The 18,205-nt window shown below is 41.4% G+C and overlaps 1 protein-coding gene across 3 annotated transcripts in view; it reads left to right on the top strand.

Moving 5' to 3' along the window:
• The window catches only part of micall1a (MICAL-like 1a), a 30,018-nt gene that overhangs the window by 2,458 nt on the left and 9,355 nt on the right, over positions 1-18,205 (top strand). The window contains exons 2-10 of one of the 3 annotated variants that reach the window (XM_084074184.1): positions 8,552-8,600; positions 11,444-11,585; positions 12,375-12,475; positions 14,557-14,696; positions 14,988-15,646; positions 15,739-15,799; positions 15,957-16,384; positions 16,750-17,141; positions 17,226-17,360. In XM_084074184.1, the coding sequence (XP_083930310.1) occupies positions 8,552-8,600; positions 11,444-11,585; positions 12,375-12,475; positions 14,557-14,696; positions 14,988-15,646; positions 15,739-15,799; positions 15,957-16,384; positions 16,750-17,141; positions 17,226-17,360 (2,107 nt within the window). Of the gene's footprint in view, positions 1-8,551; positions 8,601-11,443; positions 11,586-12,374; positions 12,476-14,556; positions 14,697-14,987; positions 15,650-15,738; positions 15,800-15,956; positions 16,385-16,749; positions 17,142-17,225; positions 17,361-18,205 lie in introns of all 3 variants that reach the window. The other 2 variants (XM_084074185.1, XM_084074183.1) reach the window with 2 other exon arrangements.

Genomic DNA, 18,205 nt, shown 5'->3' with positions numbered 1-18,205 from the left:
CACAGCCAATATGTAATCGGAGGCAGCAATGATTACTAGGTTGTAATATTGTTGTGAAAAGTGTCCATTAGTGGTAGTGTCATTGGAAACACATTGCAGCATCTTTGACCTTGAAGTAACTCTTGTGTTAGAGCAGGTGCCCTGTATAAGAGCATTCAGTTCTGTGCTTTTACTGGGCATTGGAAGGAACATCTGGTACAGAGGAGGACATTTAGACAAGTGAGAATTCTGTTTGTACTTACACTAAGTGGTCAAGGGCTTTTCAATTGACCACTATGCTTGGATGCTAGTAGAGGAAGACCCTGAAACGGAATCTAGTTGCCCACAGACCGAGTGTGGAATGTAATTGCCCTCAGAGACAGAGTGTTAAATGTAATTGCCCAGTGGTCATGTGTGGAATGTAGTTGCCCACAGACCAAGTATGGGATGTAGTTAGTTGCCCACAGACTGTGGAATGTAGTTGCCCACAGACTGTGGAATGTAGTTGCCCACAGACCGAGTGTGGAATGTAGTTGCCCTCAGACCGAGTGTGTAATGTAATTGCCCTCAGAGACCGAGCGGGAAATGTAATTGCCCTGTGGTCAAGTTTGGAATGTAGTTGCCCACAGACTGAGTGGGAAATGTAATTGCCCAGTGGCTGAGTGTGGAATGTAGTTGACCACAGACCGAGTGTGGAATGTAGTTGCCCGCAGACTGAGTATGGGATGTAGTTGCCCACAGATTGTGGAATGTAGTTGCCCACTGACCGAGTGTGGAATCTAGTTGCCCACAGACTAATTGTGGAATGTTTTTGTCCACAGACTGAGTGTGGTAGTGAAGTACAAAATTGGTAATTGGAAATAAATACAACCTCTTAGCTTTGTGTCACAGTTTGCAGACAGTATCCTGCCTCTAATAGCTGCAGTGACCTGGCCAAACTGAGTCTGATCCGGCCGGACAGTCTGTCAAGCTAATCTGCAGTTGAGTCCTCTGCCTGTCAGACTAGATTTAGCTGTAGTGCTACAGAGATGCTCATAGGCCTGCGTCCTGCGTCTCTGACGCACCATATTGAAAAAGGACGCATTCACAGCACCCTCGTTGCGTCCATGGGACGCACTACAATTTAGCGGAAATTACCGCGGATTTGAAGGCCATCCGTGGATTTCAAAGCCGTCCGCGGATTACAAGGCATAGTGCAGAAAACAAGAAAAATCTCGGTAAAACACCGCCGTATGGAGAAGTATTCTCTCTCTGTCTCAGGGCATTGCGAGCTGCTGCTAGAGGGAGAGAGTGAAAGTGCTGCGCAACTTACAGCCCAACTTCAAAGCAAGTTAACGATGGCTCGTTGACCCCAATTTGACCACTAGGCAATCAACACTGAACAGCACTAATTAATGGCAGCTGTGATTCTTGTGTCTTTCCGCGCAGCCAGATATCAAATAATTCCCTGTAGAGCAGGGGTCTTCAGTGTTTTCAGGCCAAGGACCCCCTAGCTGAGAGAGAGATGAAGCAGGGACCCCCTCTATATTGTATAAAATTGTGTTTCAGATAAACTTTTGCTGCTCTTTTTTCCCTTTACACACCTATAACTCCAAAAATAGCCGATCTACAAGCTCACAAGTGTGAGCTTGTAGATCTGCTATTTTTGGCTAAAGTTCTCCTCAGAAAAGGGATGCTAGGATTCAAGTGGTTAATGTAAAAAAAAAAATCAAGTACTACAAGTACTACAAGTACTAGTTGTCGGATTTGGAATTGTGTACTTTTCTTTCAGATACATGTTCTACATGAATATAACCATATAAGATGAAACACGAGTTAAACGCTGTGCATTTTTGTGGGACCCATAAAATGTCCCTGGGACCCATCTAAAAGACCACCCTTGCATCCCAGGACCCATTGCATTGAAAACCTAGCAACATCACTGGTGCTATGCCAGGCCATCAAAGCCCTCTATGGCACTGTGCAGCCACTGTGCTCTCATTAAAATACAGTTCACATGTAGTCAGTCCAGGCCACAGTACAGCAGTTCGGTCAGCATTTGGTGTTGAAGACCATGGCTACTCATAGAACCTTCTATTCGACTGACAAATTAGTCAGATGTTTTATTGCGTAGCAAGAGCGCATCAGTATTTGTTACACATAATTACTTTCCTGGAAAAATTGAGGTATGGATGGATGTTGAGAGGAGGAGTATTGGGAGGGTACAACTACAATTGGCATCTAGGGTCTATTTTCTTACTGTGCAGGAAGATACTAGCTCCAATTAATAATTTTGTGATCCTCATGTAGGTATTAGCCTATGCCATAGAGTCCAACGGTAAGCACGCACATCCCAACAAAAAAAAGTGCTGAACAACAATACGTACATTGTAGAAGAAGGAAAGTTCGCACACTGTAGCTCAGCTCCCAGTAGAAAATGTATTCAAAAAGTATGACAATGTTTCGACCACTGTGGGTCTTCTTCAGGTCATGCACCTGAAGCTGAACTTACAGTGTGCAAACTTCCCTTCCTTCTTCTCCAATAGCCTATGCCATGTCACATTAATCCAGTCATAATAATATGATGAACTAGGGATGCAACAGTTGAACTAATAGATCTAATTGATTTAGTTTAGTTGTGAGCTTGTAGATCAGCTATTTTTGAATGAAACTGTTGTACGACAAAGTATAAAATAGGAGTTTTGGGTTGTGTATTTACCTTGCCATGATGTACAGTAACTACTAAGGTGGACAAGTAATACAAAATAATTGCTCCATTGATTAGGAATTGATCATTCTAAATTCTTCATCGACTTACATTGTACGGTGAAACGGCTCTCAAAGTCACTCTTTTAGCACGTAAACAAACACAAGCAAAGTTGATTCATATAGATAGAACATCACCAAACCAAGTAGCTAGTACTATTTTTTTTAATACAAATATTAGCTTCCTGTTGATTTTGCTATTCCTATTAAAAAGAACCTGGAGTGGATCCGCGGATCCAGATCTTCAAATAGTAAAATCAGCAGGAAGTTGACATTTGTATTATAAAAAAAAACAGTACTGGGTTTTGTGATGTTCTATATTGTCTGAATCAGCTTTGTTTGTGTTCATTTATGTGCTCAAAGAGTGACTTTGAGAGCTGTTTTACCGTACAATGTAATTTCTAGGGTTAGGGTTTTCTAATCAATGGAGCAATTATTTTTTTATTTCTTGTCCACCTTTTGGAGTTACATCATGGCAAGACAACTACACAACCCAAACCTCTACCAAAGTGGTCTTGCCCTTAAGTAGTTAATTGGACTAATCAATTTAGTTGATTATAAAAAATGTATTCGAATTTATTCTTCATAATGTTTTCACGTTGATTTGTTTAAAACAATATTGTGACACTTTCTATGAAGCCCATGTCTATAATGCACTATACACATACTTGCTAATAATGCTTTATAACAATAACGTTATAAAGCGCTTTTTAATGATAAGGTCAAATATTATAATACTTCTTCAGTGTTGGACACTCCGAGACATTCTTTGGCTAGGACATACTAGTGTATTATAATTGCCATTTTTGTAATAACTGACTGTTGCATGGTGTCATAACTGTCATTATAAATCACTATAAGCGGTCATTGACATTCCTTGGGGTGTATGCAGAAAAAGTTGCAATATGTTCACTTAACTTAAAGCACCCAATCACCACGTATAGTGACTTATAATAACACTGTGATGATGTATTATAACAGTGGTTATATAGTGAATTATAAAATTAGAATCATGATATTTTAATACTCTATAAAAGTCCTGGTCAAAGGAAAAAGTCTGTGAGTGACCATTGATTATGAAGTATTATCATATTGAGCATACAAGTTATTATAAAAGGCTTTAAAATGTGTTATGATTGCATTATGAGTCCTTAAGAGTGATGATTAACTCTAATTATATAGTGTTATAAGCAGATTACAGTGCATTTATACTGCATAAGTCATTATAAAATGCTTTATAATCTCATATCATTATAAAGCATTATTAGTATTTATAATTATGCAGTGTTTAGTCTCGCGTGGCCAGACTGTTGCCTCCCACAATTTTCAAATGTTTCCGGTCATACAGTCTGGGACTCGGAAGCTCTGATCATGATTAGAATATAAACCGGATGTGAAGCTTCCTCCCCACTTCCGTTTCGTCTTTACAGTCGCGCAAATTTATCCGACTATAAATCAAAATCATTTAAGTCTATTTAGCTTGCTGCTTAGCAGAAATGCGAGTTAAAAAAGAAAATGCAAAGATATTTTAAAATATATTTTCGTGAACGGAAGTGCCAGTTTCCTCAATCGGATTTCGGGAGTTGTAGTTCCAGACTCTATATAGCCAGTGATGTTGCTAGGTTTTCAATGCAATGGGTCCTGGGATGCAAGGGTGGTCTTTTAGATGGGTCCCAGGGACATTTTATGGGTCCCACAAAAATGCACAGCGTTTAACTCGTGTTTCATCTTATATGGTTATATTCATGTAGAACATGTATCTGAAAGAAAAGTACACAATTCCAAATCCGACAACTAGTACTTGTAGTACTTGTAGTACTTGATTTTTTTTTTTACATTAACCACTTGAATCCTAGCATCCCTTTTCTGAGGAGAACTTTAGCCAAAAATAGCAGATCTACAAGCTCACACTTGTGAGCTTGTAGATCGGCTATTTTTGGAGTTATAGGTGTGTAAAGGGAAAAAAGAGCAGCAAAAGTTTATCTGAAACACAATTTTATACAATATAGAGGGGGTCCCTGCTTCATCTCTCTCTCGGCTAGGGGGTCCTTGGCCTGAAAACACTGAAGACCCCTGCTCTACAGGGAATTATTTGATATCTGGCTGCGCGGAAAGACACAAGAATCACAGCTGCCATTAATTAGTGCTGTTCAGTGTTGATTGCCTAGTGGTCAAATTGGGGTCAACGAGCCATCGTTAACTTGCTTTGAAGTTGGGCTGTAAGTTGCGCAGCACTTTCACTCTCTCCCTCTAGCAGCAGCTCGCAATGCCCTGAGACAGAGAGAGAATACTTCTCCATACGGCGGTGTTTTACCGAGATTTTTCTTGTTTTCTGCACTATGCCTTGTAATCCGCGGACGGCTTTGAAATCCACGGATGGCCTTCAAATCCGCGGTAATTTCCGCTAAATTGTAGTGCGTCCCATGGACGCAACGAGGGTGCTGTGAATGCGTCCTTTTTCAATATGGTGCGTCAGAGACGCAGGACGCAGGCCTATGAGCATCTCTGTATAGCATTCGGAGATTGTGGAATAGTTGTCTGGCTACGCGAGACTATGCAGTGTTTAACCACTATTATGCAGATAATGCATCATAAGTATGTTTATAATGTATTATAGACATGGGCTTCATATGAAGTGTTATTTCATAATTAAAGTAATGATCACTAAGAAAATAATTGATATTTTTCAGCCATAATATAAAGCAATGAAGGGACAGAGCAGAGGAGGAATGGATGAAAGCGGGGTTGAGGAATGAGGTAGCTGATCAGTTGATGCAGTTTGTGCCAAGGATGGAATAATGACTTGTTCTAGTGTAGAGTACACAGTTTTGAAGTTGGCAGCTAAAATAATGCTTCTATGGGTGTATTTGCACAAAAGTTTTTTTGTATGTTGGAGTCAAATTGTGTGAGCATTGGACAACAGTTGTAGTAGTTTTTTTCTGTGTGCCAAGGACACATTGAGGCAAGGACTCATGATAGAAATGTAGTTCTAGATCACATGGTTTAGGAGTTGCAGCTAATTAAAAAAAAATGAGAGTCAGGAGGGTCCAGAGGATTGGACAACATTTGCGGGAGGCCGGGAGCCAGGAGGAGTTACAAAAGTAGATTCTGAAAGAAATCCAAATGGTGAGAATTCTATATGCTAAGCTTCATGGATTACATAGTTGTTCATGAGGGATACATTTCTACATGAATGAACATATACCAGTTTTGTGCTGTATGACAACTTGTCAGGAGAAAGATATATTTAAATGTTCGAAGTCTGGCCTGTTGGTGGCGCTAGAAGAAAGGTCATGGGGCTATCAAATGTTCTTTGTGAGTAAGGGACCTCTATCGGTGTCTAATAGGTACCTTGGGCTGTCCCACATAAATAATAAGAACATGTCCAATTAGTATTCCTATTTGCATAACGGGAATCATTTACCCTTTTATCTCTTAACTCATATACTGCCTAGAACGACTAAAACGACTTCTGTCCATAAGCCATGCCTGCCAAGAACGACTAAAACGACTTTTTAAAAAATTTTAAAAATTAAAAATATATTTTTTTTTTTTTAGATTTTTTTTAGATTTTTTTTTTTTTTTTGACCCAAAGACCAAGGAGATATGATTTTTCGAAGATATAGACTCCCATCCACTTCCTTGTTAACTTAAAACTTAAAAATTCTGTATCTCGGCTCCTGAGTACTTTTTTTTTTCAATGAAAAATATGGCAGTGTTCAAACGCGGCCAGAATAATTCTGGCAGTGAATGAGTTAAAATGTTCATATCATTACTTAATTGAAATTATTCCATATAATGCTCTTATGCTGCGCTTCACCACCTCACCTAGCTAAACTAATGTAACTCTTTAGGCCTCATTCATCTCTTCCTTGACTGTGCTCACATCAGTAAATTCTACTGCTGTGAATTAAGGGAAAGAAAATGCTCCTCTCCGCCCGACCATGACTAGCTGTCACCATCAGGACATTTTACTTGACGATTAATTGTCATGCAAATAATTGCGATTGCCGATTTAATTGATGTGACAAATAACTTAAATATATAAATAAATGACTGACATGTTTAATAATTGTATACTTTCAAAATAGTTTGATAATAGTTTGTAGATCTGCTATTTCCTCTATTTAATTTCATGACGATTATGCAAATTCATTGCGATTGTCTCAAATAATTGCGATTATCCAATAATTGTGACTGGCCTAACCGTGGCATGTGGATCTCACCAGACTTGGCACTAATACTAGTCCACGCAGGTTCTAAACGTCCAGCATTTACCCGGCACTCACCGTTTCTTGGCAGTACTCTTGCCAAAAATAAACCCAGGAGCAAAACTCATGAGTCACAAGTTCACAACGGATTAGATTTACAGTTCACTCACTCTACTCTCTTATCCTTGTCACAGTCTCGCCTGCTACTGCCAGTTAAGTCAGTCTGGCCTGGAAAACCCTAACAACAGTTAAAGAGTAAAACATTTTTGAAGAAGATCCAGTTTCATCATCTACAGTGCTGTAATGGCTGTTCTTTTAGTTATGACTGAGTGGCTCCCTAAAAAGGCAGTGAGTTGTGAGGTGAGCCTGATGATATTAGTGTTGCTGCTAAGTGCATTTGTGGCTGTGGGAGTTAGATTAAGAGAACAGAGGTCACTTTGTGTAGCTCCAACACAGCACTTGGTCAGGAACATTTTTCTTCTTGTGTGAACACTGCATGGATCAAGCTCTCAAGGTTGTGGTGTTTGTTCCTCCGTTAAGTCGTCCAGTACATACACTAATAACCATATTGTTGCTGTCGGGTGGAAACCTTGTATGTCCCAAATGGTTCCTTTTTTAAAATTATTTTAAAAATAGTGAAAATAGCCAATCTACAAGCTCTCAACGCACCGCGACTCGTTGTGAACTTGTAGATCGACTATTTTCACTACTTTTGTCTTTTGTGCAACTCTCTTGTATGATGAAGTAGGGCATACATTTTGAAGTTTAAATATGGAGGTACGAGGTTTCTGCCCGACATCAGCGATATGAACCAGCACTTCTACACACAAGCAAGCTTTTATCCAAAAACAGCTCTCAGATTTTCCAGTTTTACTGCAGGATGTTTACTGCGGGAGCCTGGGTTTGGTTCCTTGCTCCAGGGTCATCAGATCTGCCTCCTTGTAATTATCAGCCCGTCTCTCCTGTTTGACTCAGCACCGTCTGTCCTTTCATCCTAGTTTTTGTTTGTTTGTTTATATGTTCGGAGGGACTGCTGGCCATGTTGTAGTCGTTAACTAGCTCAGCTTAATTAACAACTTTGGTCTGTCTCACTACTGTGCCCATTATAGCTTTTTGATGGGCTATCCTGTAAATGTGTAGCCTCAGTAAATGTGCGCAGCACAGGATAATTGCTGTGGTCTTTGCATGGGCCATTATTACTCGATGTTCTTATACAAGTGAATAAGCCCAAAAGATACTGCTCCTTTTCATGCATTTTAGTTTTTTCTATGGCTGTGTTGTGTGCTCATTTATCTCCTAATTTAGTTTTTATAATAAAGATTAGATAGTAAAGATTTTTTTCTTTTTACCACTTAATTAAACCATATATGCTTAGTGGACTAGGGTGCCCAGGAGTCTATTCTTGGTACCCTCCTTTTTCACTTCTACACCAAATCTCTTCTTTGAAAATGGCCAATCTACACGCTCACAACACCGTGTAGATGTTTTTCACAAAATGTTTGCCTATTTTTGCTGAATGTTTACCTATTTTTGCTGAATGTTTGCCCATTATGACATGCCCAGAATAGGGACGCTGGGGTTCATGTGATTTATGTCTGTCTGTTTTGTCATTCCAGAGCTTTTGACACGCTGTCTAAAGAGAATGTGTACGAGAACAACCGACTGGTGAGTCAGTTTTACTGTATGATGTTGTGGAGTTGTGAGCAACCTGTGACTTGTTGTTATAATATTCTGTAATTAGGTGCCACACTAAGTGTTTTCCTTCCTTCCTTGGTGGGAGGATGAGTTGGCTGGGCTCCATAGCCTACTACTAGATGTCACTCAGCTTTAGGCATTGTATCTGCTATTATTGAGCAGAATTACTCAGTAGTCAACACTAGATATGACAGCTGTGTGTACAGGATGAGTGTGTATTTTGGAGGCAATTGTTGTTAGTTGTTGACGTAAGGAAAGAGAAGCAGAGGGATCATTTCAGGTCAGGAAGAATCTTACTTGCCAAATATAATAAATAATATGAATATATTAAATATAAGCCATTTGCAGTTCAAGGAACAATTAAACCAATAGATGAAAATGGCATGATGCTTGCTTTTGACTCATTCATCAAAGCCTGTGTTATGGCAGATGAAATCAGACCATACTTAGAGTGAGCTCAGCTTTGGCGTATGCTTTACGTTCTTTTTGCCAGCAGCTTTCAGAGTCGAGTGGAGCAGCTGGTGGTAGCAGCAGAAACAAACTAACCAATCTCTGTCTCCCTGGCTGCGTTTCAAGTTTCTCTAAACAGAGGAGGGTTTCACTGGCCTGAGCATGCCTTTATCCTAGGTCTTAAACAATCCCAACAGCATGTAAAGCTGCTGTGCTGGATTTGATTAATTAAGAGTGTTGGACATGTTAAACTGACTGTGGACCATAGGTGCCAAAGTCTTGATTTAAATACTTTAAACTAGATCTTGACCGATGTTTTGGGTCCGATGTCGATCCCGATTTTGGAGAAGTCCCAGTCTGCTTATCACTGCTAATTGTTAATATTATGTTTTGACCAATTATGTAAAAAAAAAAGTGCACACATTCTTAATAAATTTGAAAAACTTTGATTTGATCAAAGTTTCTATTTGGGCAGATTTAACTTTTAAGTAACTTTAGAACGAGGAAATGATGTAGATCTAGTCAGCATCCACATACAGTGTGGCTCCAATGTGGATCTTGGACATGGCTCCAATCTTTCGGACTTCATCTGTGACTTCATTCGTTTGTGATGTATGACTCAAAATTTGGGCAAGGTTAAATATTTCAAAAAGCATAAAACTTATGTGAAAGAAACCTTAGTGGAGGTACTTCTGTAGTGCATACAAAGTTTGTGCTGATTGGTCCAGTGGTTTGCGAGATTAGCTCCAGACAGACACACACACACACACACACGCACACGCACATTCTCATACACTGCTAGCCTCTTGCAGAGCCACGCCATAAAAAGTAAATTACTCTGTAAGCCTCACTATGTAACTATTTTTTTAATGAATAAAATGTAATTTTGTCCAATCTGTATGGTAGAGTATGTTAATACAATATAACTTACAATTGGGCTGGTTGTATTTTGTCTCCCTGCTCTTCTATTGAGACATTTAGATCGTGTCAAAGGTCATGTCCCACTAGACACAGGATCTGACACGAATTTGGACCTGATGGTCAAGATTCAATTTATCCCCCGAGCAAGCAGTTCGGCTTTATTAGCTCAATGGTAAAGTTTTCAGCACTTGCGCAGGAAACCGGGTTCAAATCCGGGGTAGAAGAGGAAAGTTACATACTAGTTCTGCTTTAAGTATATAATAATAACTTCAATCAATATATGACATATCTATCTATCTATATCTATACTATAATTCACAGAATCTGTGTGTGTGTGTGTGTGTGTCTGCCTGTGTGTCACACACAATTTGTCCCTGGCATAACTCGCACAGCGTCCGTCCGAAAGTTCGGTCTCAAACTTGGCGAATGTGTCTCATATATAACCCAGAGGTGTGCAGAGCCGAATGACAATTCGGATGGACTAACGGTTTACAAGCACCGAAAAAACACGAATATCTGTATACATGCATACAATCTCCTGAACAATCTCTGTTCGGGAAAATGTAGGTCACGTCATATTAAGTCCCTGATTGGCTAACACAATCTGTTGGCCTAACTGATTGGCCGAGCTTCATATAATATCTGTGCCACATAGCAGTTTAAATGGTACGACTTGCATCGTTCCCAACATTCACAGACTCAAATAACTACTAACTTTAATTACACAATGAACTATAACGACATTGATATACCAAAAAGAGGGATGCAAGGTTCTCAAATAATGGCAGTCGCAGATATGTCGGTCAGTGCAATATATACTCTGGTCTGAATGGTCTAATCCCGATTTGGCCCAATTTTGTCAGGGTATTTGATGACATAACTTTCAACTGAATTACAATGATTGAAACTGCAGTACAGTATCTGCATGGAAATTACTCCACATAAACAAAAGCAGAATGCTGGTTGCACTGACTACTTTGGAAGGTGGAACTGCAGCATTTTAGCATGGGCTGTGTCATCCCTCTGGAATAGAGCATTTCATTCTCAATTATATTTCCAATAACCTGACTATATGAAAGTTAGTTGCCGTAAGCTGCACTGACACATACATTAGACGTTTTTACATGATTCATTCATACCTAAACCAGTTATTGGATTACGAATGTGCAAAACTTTTAATTATGAACAGATAATCAATTTATAGATGGATATGATTAGATGGATGAATAGATTGGATATGTTATTCAGGGTGTCCTGTCTCTGCTGTCATGTGGGCTTGCCCAGGGTCACTTTAATTTGTGCTCACAGTCACACAAAACACGTGCACCAAAGTAACTTACCAGGCAGCCTTTGTATCTCCCCACCACCTCTTTGTATTCTTTGTTCCATTTGACCTTCCTTGCTTCCTCACTCCCTTTCTTGCCCCGTTTTTCCCTTCTCAGGCATTTGAGGTGGCCGAGACGCAACTTGGAATACCAGCCCTGTTGGACGCGGAGGACATGGTGTCCATGAAAGTACCGGACCGACTTAGCATCATCACCTATGTCTCCCAGTACTACAACTTCTTTACCAACAAGTCGAACGGTAGGAATACTACTAATTTAACTCTGAAAGTGTAAAAATTGCCAGCGCTTATAAGGCACACACAGACTTAAAACCTTACAGGATTAGTCTTGTTGTAAATATCAAAGACACGAAAAGACTTTATCAGGTGTGTATCGAAATTTCTACATCTGAGCTAATGATTGAAATTGTTTATTAGGAATAGCCCCTTGAGATGTAGCATCTCGTTTTTGGAGGGAGTCCTAAAATATTCCGTATTACCTATAATAGCTAATACAGACAGCCTGTTTGAGCTTCATGGAATACCACTTCTCAAGCAGTAGTGGTCCTAACCTGACCACAGGATATACTTTTCTCAATAGAAGAGCAGGTAGACAAAGGACAACCCCTGCAGTTGTGTTAGTTATATTGTATTGACCCATTAAGACCTGGGACGCATCTGTGTCATTTTTAGATTTGAGCTAAAAAATCCTTATTTTACCCTTTGGCTATTCAAAAATAGCAGATATACAAGCTTGTAGATCTGCTATTTTTGGAAAATCGTGAAAATGTGTGCAAATCTTTGAATATATATATATTATTTTTTTATTCAAATCTTTGCTTCTGGGGGTTAATATTTTGAGGTGGGCGTCGGTGGCCAAATACATATTTTGGGAATCCTTGACATGCAAAAGTTTGAGCACCACTGATATCGAACATACTTTTTTCAGAATACTGTTGGGATTTAAAGGGCATTTGTAGAATCGGCTTCAGGTCTTAATGGGTTAACATATGGTTAACTTAACTAACCACTGACTTTCCGTCCTGTAGCAAACCCAGCGTCTTTGAAGAGGCCAGGCGGTAGAGGTCACAATGAGCCTGCCCAGAAAAGGCCTGTGGCCCCACTGGAAGACAAATCAGTAGAGCCGGAGGTAGGAGCATGGAGTTGGTATTTGCGGAAGGCATGGGGACAAACAGTACTGGAATTACCGCATGCAATACATGTCATGTACCCTTTCTGATATGAATCTAAAAAACCCTATAAAAAATATGTTTTATTGTCTTGTACTGTACCTCAGTGATGGAAAAAGTACCCAGATATTTTACTTAAGTAAAAGTATCAATACTGCAAAATATAAATACTCCATTACAAGTAAACGTCCAGAATTCAAATTTTACTTGAGTAAAAGTACAAAAGTATTGGTATCAAAATGCACTTAAAGTACCAAAAGCAAAAGTAAAAATGTTTATAAAAATGTTTGAAAATAGCAGATCTACAAGCTCGACGCGTTGTGAGCTTATAGATCGGCTATTTTCAAATAGCCGATGTATAAAATAGGGCTAAAGTGATTAATGTATGTTTTATAATATGATAATTGATCATTGCAAAGTAACTAGTAACTAAAGTTTTCAAATAATTGTAGTGAAGTACAATATTTTGCCTCTGAGATGTAGTGGAGTAGAAGTAAAAGCACTGAAAATTGGAAATACTCCAGTAAAGTAAAAATACCTCAAAATTGTACTTAAGTACAGTACTTGAGTACATGTACTTAGTTACTTTACACCACTGCTGTACCTACATGTTATAATTCATTTGCATGTTAACTTATAAGTTGTATAGTTTTTGTGTTGAGTTGGCGAGGTCAATTTCTTACCAGTCAGATTTTTAAAATTTGAATGGGCATTGATCATTTCCTCAGACACCTTAGACTGTGTTTCCCAGTTGTTACCTAGGCTGCCATAAATAGTGGTACTTGATATGTGGCCTATTGCCAAAACTAGCTTTGTTATGCTTTGTTGCAGTGATGGACAGTATAATGCTACTGTAGTGGTTTCATTTTACATAAGCGTTTTGCATGTACTGTTTAGACCTTTTTAAAGGAATATGTGTTGACCAGTTCTGTACACCACAGAGCCTTGGTAATACATGCTGCCATTTGTGTATGACTGCACAATAAAGTGGCTATTGCCCTGCATGATGGGGGGGGGGCGGGTGGGCAAGGCAACAGAGTTAGTCTTTAAAGATAGCCTTTGTATCCTGTCTCCTTTCTTTCACATGCCTTCGTCGACTTCTCTTCTTCATTCCCCATACCCTCATATATTGGCGTGCACGCGCACACACACACACACACACACACACACACACACACACATCACACACACACACACACACACACACACACACACACACACACACACACACACACACACACACACACACACACACACACACACACACACACACACACACACACACACACACACACACACACACACGCACGCACACTTCAGTCGGAAATCCATTCCTTTCCCTCTTCTTCCTGTTCTTGTTCCTCACCTTCGACCACCCTGCCACTCTCTAGTCCTGAGCCTAGACAGTAGGATTGCGGGTGTGGAGGCTAGGGGCGGAGCCTAGACAGTAGGATTACGGTTGTGGGTGCTAGGGGCGGTCAAAATAAAACAACATACATCAGTCATTTGTTTACATTTTAAACCTTCTATGTGTGCATAAATTGAAAGACTACTAACAAATGTTTACATATTTGTCTATCACTGTGTGCCAACTTTGGGCATATTCTACTTGTAATTACTTATTTTGTTATGCTTAACCCAAATAATCATCCCCAAAATGCCTCCTAGCGGTTCTTGCTAAAATAGTTGGCTAGACTCGCTGTTGCTAACCTTAACTGTTTTGGATTTTGACAAATACAAACCTTAATCTCAACACTTATCAGTCAATCTATAATGACAATCAAATGATGTTTTCTATTGAGAAAGACTTCACCAGCTATATGAATCAATGCCCAATCAATGATACAGTAACCAACAGGACATAGTTCATAACTAGCTAAGCAGATCGATCCACATCCTTTAATCCTGACTCCGTTTTTGATCTCCCACCCTCCCATCTGCTCTCCTCTCCATCTTCCCCCCTTCCCCAACTTCCCTGTCCATGTGAACTCCATCCTGGGCATGTGAACTCCATCCTGGGCACTTGCACTCGCTGACCCAGGCTGCTCAGGCCAATGTGGAGGTAGAAGTGTCAGTAAAGCGCAGTACCCTCAGCAGTACCTGTGCCGCCTGCCAGAAACATGTCCACCTGGTGCAGAGGATCCTGGTGGATGGAAAGCTCTACCACCGCAACTGTTTCAGGTGAGCTACAGCTAGTAAAATTGACCTGTACTTTAACCCACCACTGCTAATCTTCTGCAAGTGTGCCATGTAACCTCCACAGATTTGAAAAGTGAACTGTCATGTCTTGCTTTTAATATTTGTATGTAATTAAGGCTGATGCCAACCTAAAAAGTTCTTTAAAGAGAGGGGTTCAAGAATAAACAATGCATGTCAAGCAAGAGCCACTCAACCTTTAATTATCTCATGTACGTGGTTTCTGATTCAGTCAAGAGTCTTGTTGATCCCCTCGCTTCCTAACTTTTCTGTCAGGTGCCGAGAGTGTAGCAGCACTCTGCTTCCTGGATCCTACAAACTGGAAAACGACTCTGGGTCCTTGACCTGCAAACACCACTTTAACAGGCCCGCCTTAGCCAATCAAAATGGACGTCCAGACCTTAGCAAGCCGGTACCGGGAGTTCAGTCTGCCAGGATTGGACGAGCCACACCTCATCACACCACCCCCTTCGAGAGTGATGAGGGAAAGGGAGTCGAGGTGGCAGATGGTGATGCCACACTAGCCAAAGACTCTGTCATAGTGCCTTCAATCACAGTCTCTTCTGTTACAACTGACAAAACAGTCTCTTCTGTTACAACTGACAAAACAGTCTCTTCTGTTACAACTGACAAAACAAACACTTCAGAAAATGAAAAAGAGAGCGACGGCAGTACAGAGACGACAGAGAATCCGCCTCCAGCTTCTCCTCCCAACCCTTTTGATGAGAGCGATGAAGAGGAAGAGGAGGGAAAGAAGGAAGAGTCACCTGCCAAAGAGACTGCTAATGGGGATCTCCCTCCCACTCCTGTTATCCATATAGAAGGAGTGCCTCGGCCCGTGCCGGCTCCCCGTCGGGTTCTTGAACCCACTCCTCCCCCTCGCCCTGCCCCCAGGTTCCGCCCTCCACGCGTGGCAGAAGATGTTGCAGTCAATGGTGAGTACCAAGTACAAGCCGTGACTGACCATGAAGATAAAAAGCATAATCATTCATTGCTATTCATCCTCTTGTTTTCCTTGGAATCACAGGTAAACATCGAAAGCCTCTGCTTCCTCCTAAACCACGAGAAAGGTCCCACTCTCCTGGAAGGTATCCACATTTCTGTTAAATTCCTCCATTCCATCATTCGGAACTGTGTGTCATTACGGTATGTGGTCTATTTGTCTCGTCATGTCTTCATTTGTCTTTATTGAATCATCTCCCCCTGCGTGTCCCCGACCCCCTCTGTGTGTCTTAACATCTCCAGCCTGTCCAGTGACACCCCCAAACCCAAAGATCCACCCTGGCTTGCCTTGGTCCAATCAGAACCCAAGAAGAAGCCAGCCCCTCCCCCTCCCCCAGCTGGACTAGCAACACCCCCCAACGCAGGCTCTCTGTCCTCTCTCAAAGGCGAGGGGTCCAGACCTAGCACACCTCCTCCACCCGCCAACCCCTTTGATGATGATGAAGACGACGACGACGGCGGTGATAAAGAGGATGAGGAAGAGGCAGGAGGAGGTGTGATTCCTCCGACAGTAGCGGCTATTCACCCCTGGTACAGCATCACACAGGCGGCCGCGGATGCAGACACTCCCCCCAGCGGAGGTAGCTCCTCTCGCTCTGCCAGCCCAGGGGCGTCTACGAGCAAGAAACGGCCCGCACCCCGCGTTCCACGACCAGCTTCCGCGAACCCAGGTAGATTATACGCCATACTCTTGACTAGAATTTATAGATGAATCAGTAAAGTTTAGTGTTTACTGAATAATCTAATGTATTTGTTTGCATACTGTTTCAAAAGAACCACTTTGTTAAAGTCATCAATCATTAAAGCCTGATTTCTACTCAGTTGTGCCGAGCTAATCTACAAGCTCACAACGTGTCACGCTGTGACTCACGCTGTGAGTATAACTTAGACTTAAGATGCCTCGGGTGTTTATTGACATTGTTCCCTCTCTTTGTCTCTCCATCCTTTATCCACCTAATTTCTTTTTGACTTCTGCTTCAACGTCCACCCTCTTCTGTTACTCTGTTGCTGCTACTTATCCTCCTGTTCTCCTCAGGCCTCCCTCACTCTCAGTCCTCCTCTTGCTCTCCCTCTCCAGCTCTCAGCACAGAGAGTCTTTCTTCTGGTTCAGACCACAGCTCTTCCCAGGCACCCCTGGGACATGGAGTCAACAGAAGCCAGGAACACCCCTTCACCAAAAGCGTGTCAGAGCCTTACATCTGCGGACCGCCTGACTTGGCCTCTTCCCCTTTCTCCTCCTCCACGGAACATCTGACCCAGCGTTCCCCAAGCTCCTCCCCTCCTCCCGCGCCGTCCAATACCAGCTCAGCACCAGCCACCCCGCAGATAAATCGCAACTCGGGGACCAGAGGGGCCAGACCCCCTCCACCAAGACCCCCGGCGACACCTAGCCCTCTGGCCTCGGGGCCCCCGCCTTCAAACAACAAGGTAATAGAAAGACCTCTCGATAAAAATATGATTAGCACATTTTGCACATCATACTTAAGCTTCTCGATTCTTTCCTCTTTCTAGCGGATTTGTAAGGAGAATCCATTTAATAGGAAAGCCTCTCCGTCCCCTGCTGACTCCAAAGCCAGACCTCCCAAAGGCCCCCGTCCAGCGAGACCCCCAGCCCCAGGCCATGGCTTCCCACTTATCAAACGCAAGGTAATTGTTTTTGGGCTAATCACTCACAAAGCACCAGGGTCAAAAAGAGAAGGTACATCACTGATCGATAATAGATGCTGCCCTTGAGTGCCGATGGCCTAGTGATTAAGGCATGTACCATACAGGTTCTGCCGACTGGCGGGTTCGATTCCCGAGCCTGACAGACCTTTGCTGCGTGTCACTCCGTGACTCTTTCCCCATTTCCGATCATATCTTTACTGTACTATAAATAAAGGCAGTAAAGAAATAAAGAAATAAAGGGGGGGGGGGTGAAATTGTAAATTGTCAAATTGTCAAAGAAAGTACATAGATCTTGTTTAAAAAGGTTTTGGATTAGCAGGGAATACCAGGGGAATACCAAGATGTTCTCAGTGGCTTCACAAATAATTAGGTCATCAATCCAGAATTTATTAAGGGTCAATGGATCAATGTGTTGCAAGAATTTTACCTTGCACAGTTCAGCACTAATTGGGAAACTTCACCAGTTAAGCCCAATATACTTAGTTGACCGGGCTCCCCCTGGTGTCTAAACTTGGTCCCCTCCTTTTTTCCCCTCTACCTTTTACTTTTCACTGAAAATAGCCGATCTACAAGCTCACAACGCATCACGTTGCAAATCTGCTACAGTATTGGGATGCTAGGGTTCATGTGGTTAATGGACTGTGTGAATGAAAATGCAGTGCAGCTTCTATGGACATGTAGATACAGTACGTATCAGAAACATATTTTGTGTGTGTGTGTGTGTGTGTGTTCAATCTTTATTTCAGACCCAAGGGAGATCCATATGACAATAAAAACACCATACAAAATAAATACAAATAACAGAAAAAGAAATACAATAAACT

This window comes from Gymnoscopelus microlampas (genome assembly GCF_963454915.1).
Source record: "Gymnoscopelus microlampas genome assembly, chromosome: 2".
Lineage (NCBI taxonomy): Eukaryota > Metazoa > Chordata > Actinopteri > Myctophiformes > Myctophidae > Gymnoscopelus > Gymnoscopelus microlampas.
Note: the sequence above shows the minus strand (reverse complement) of the source record. Positions and strands in the feature narration are given on the sequence as shown.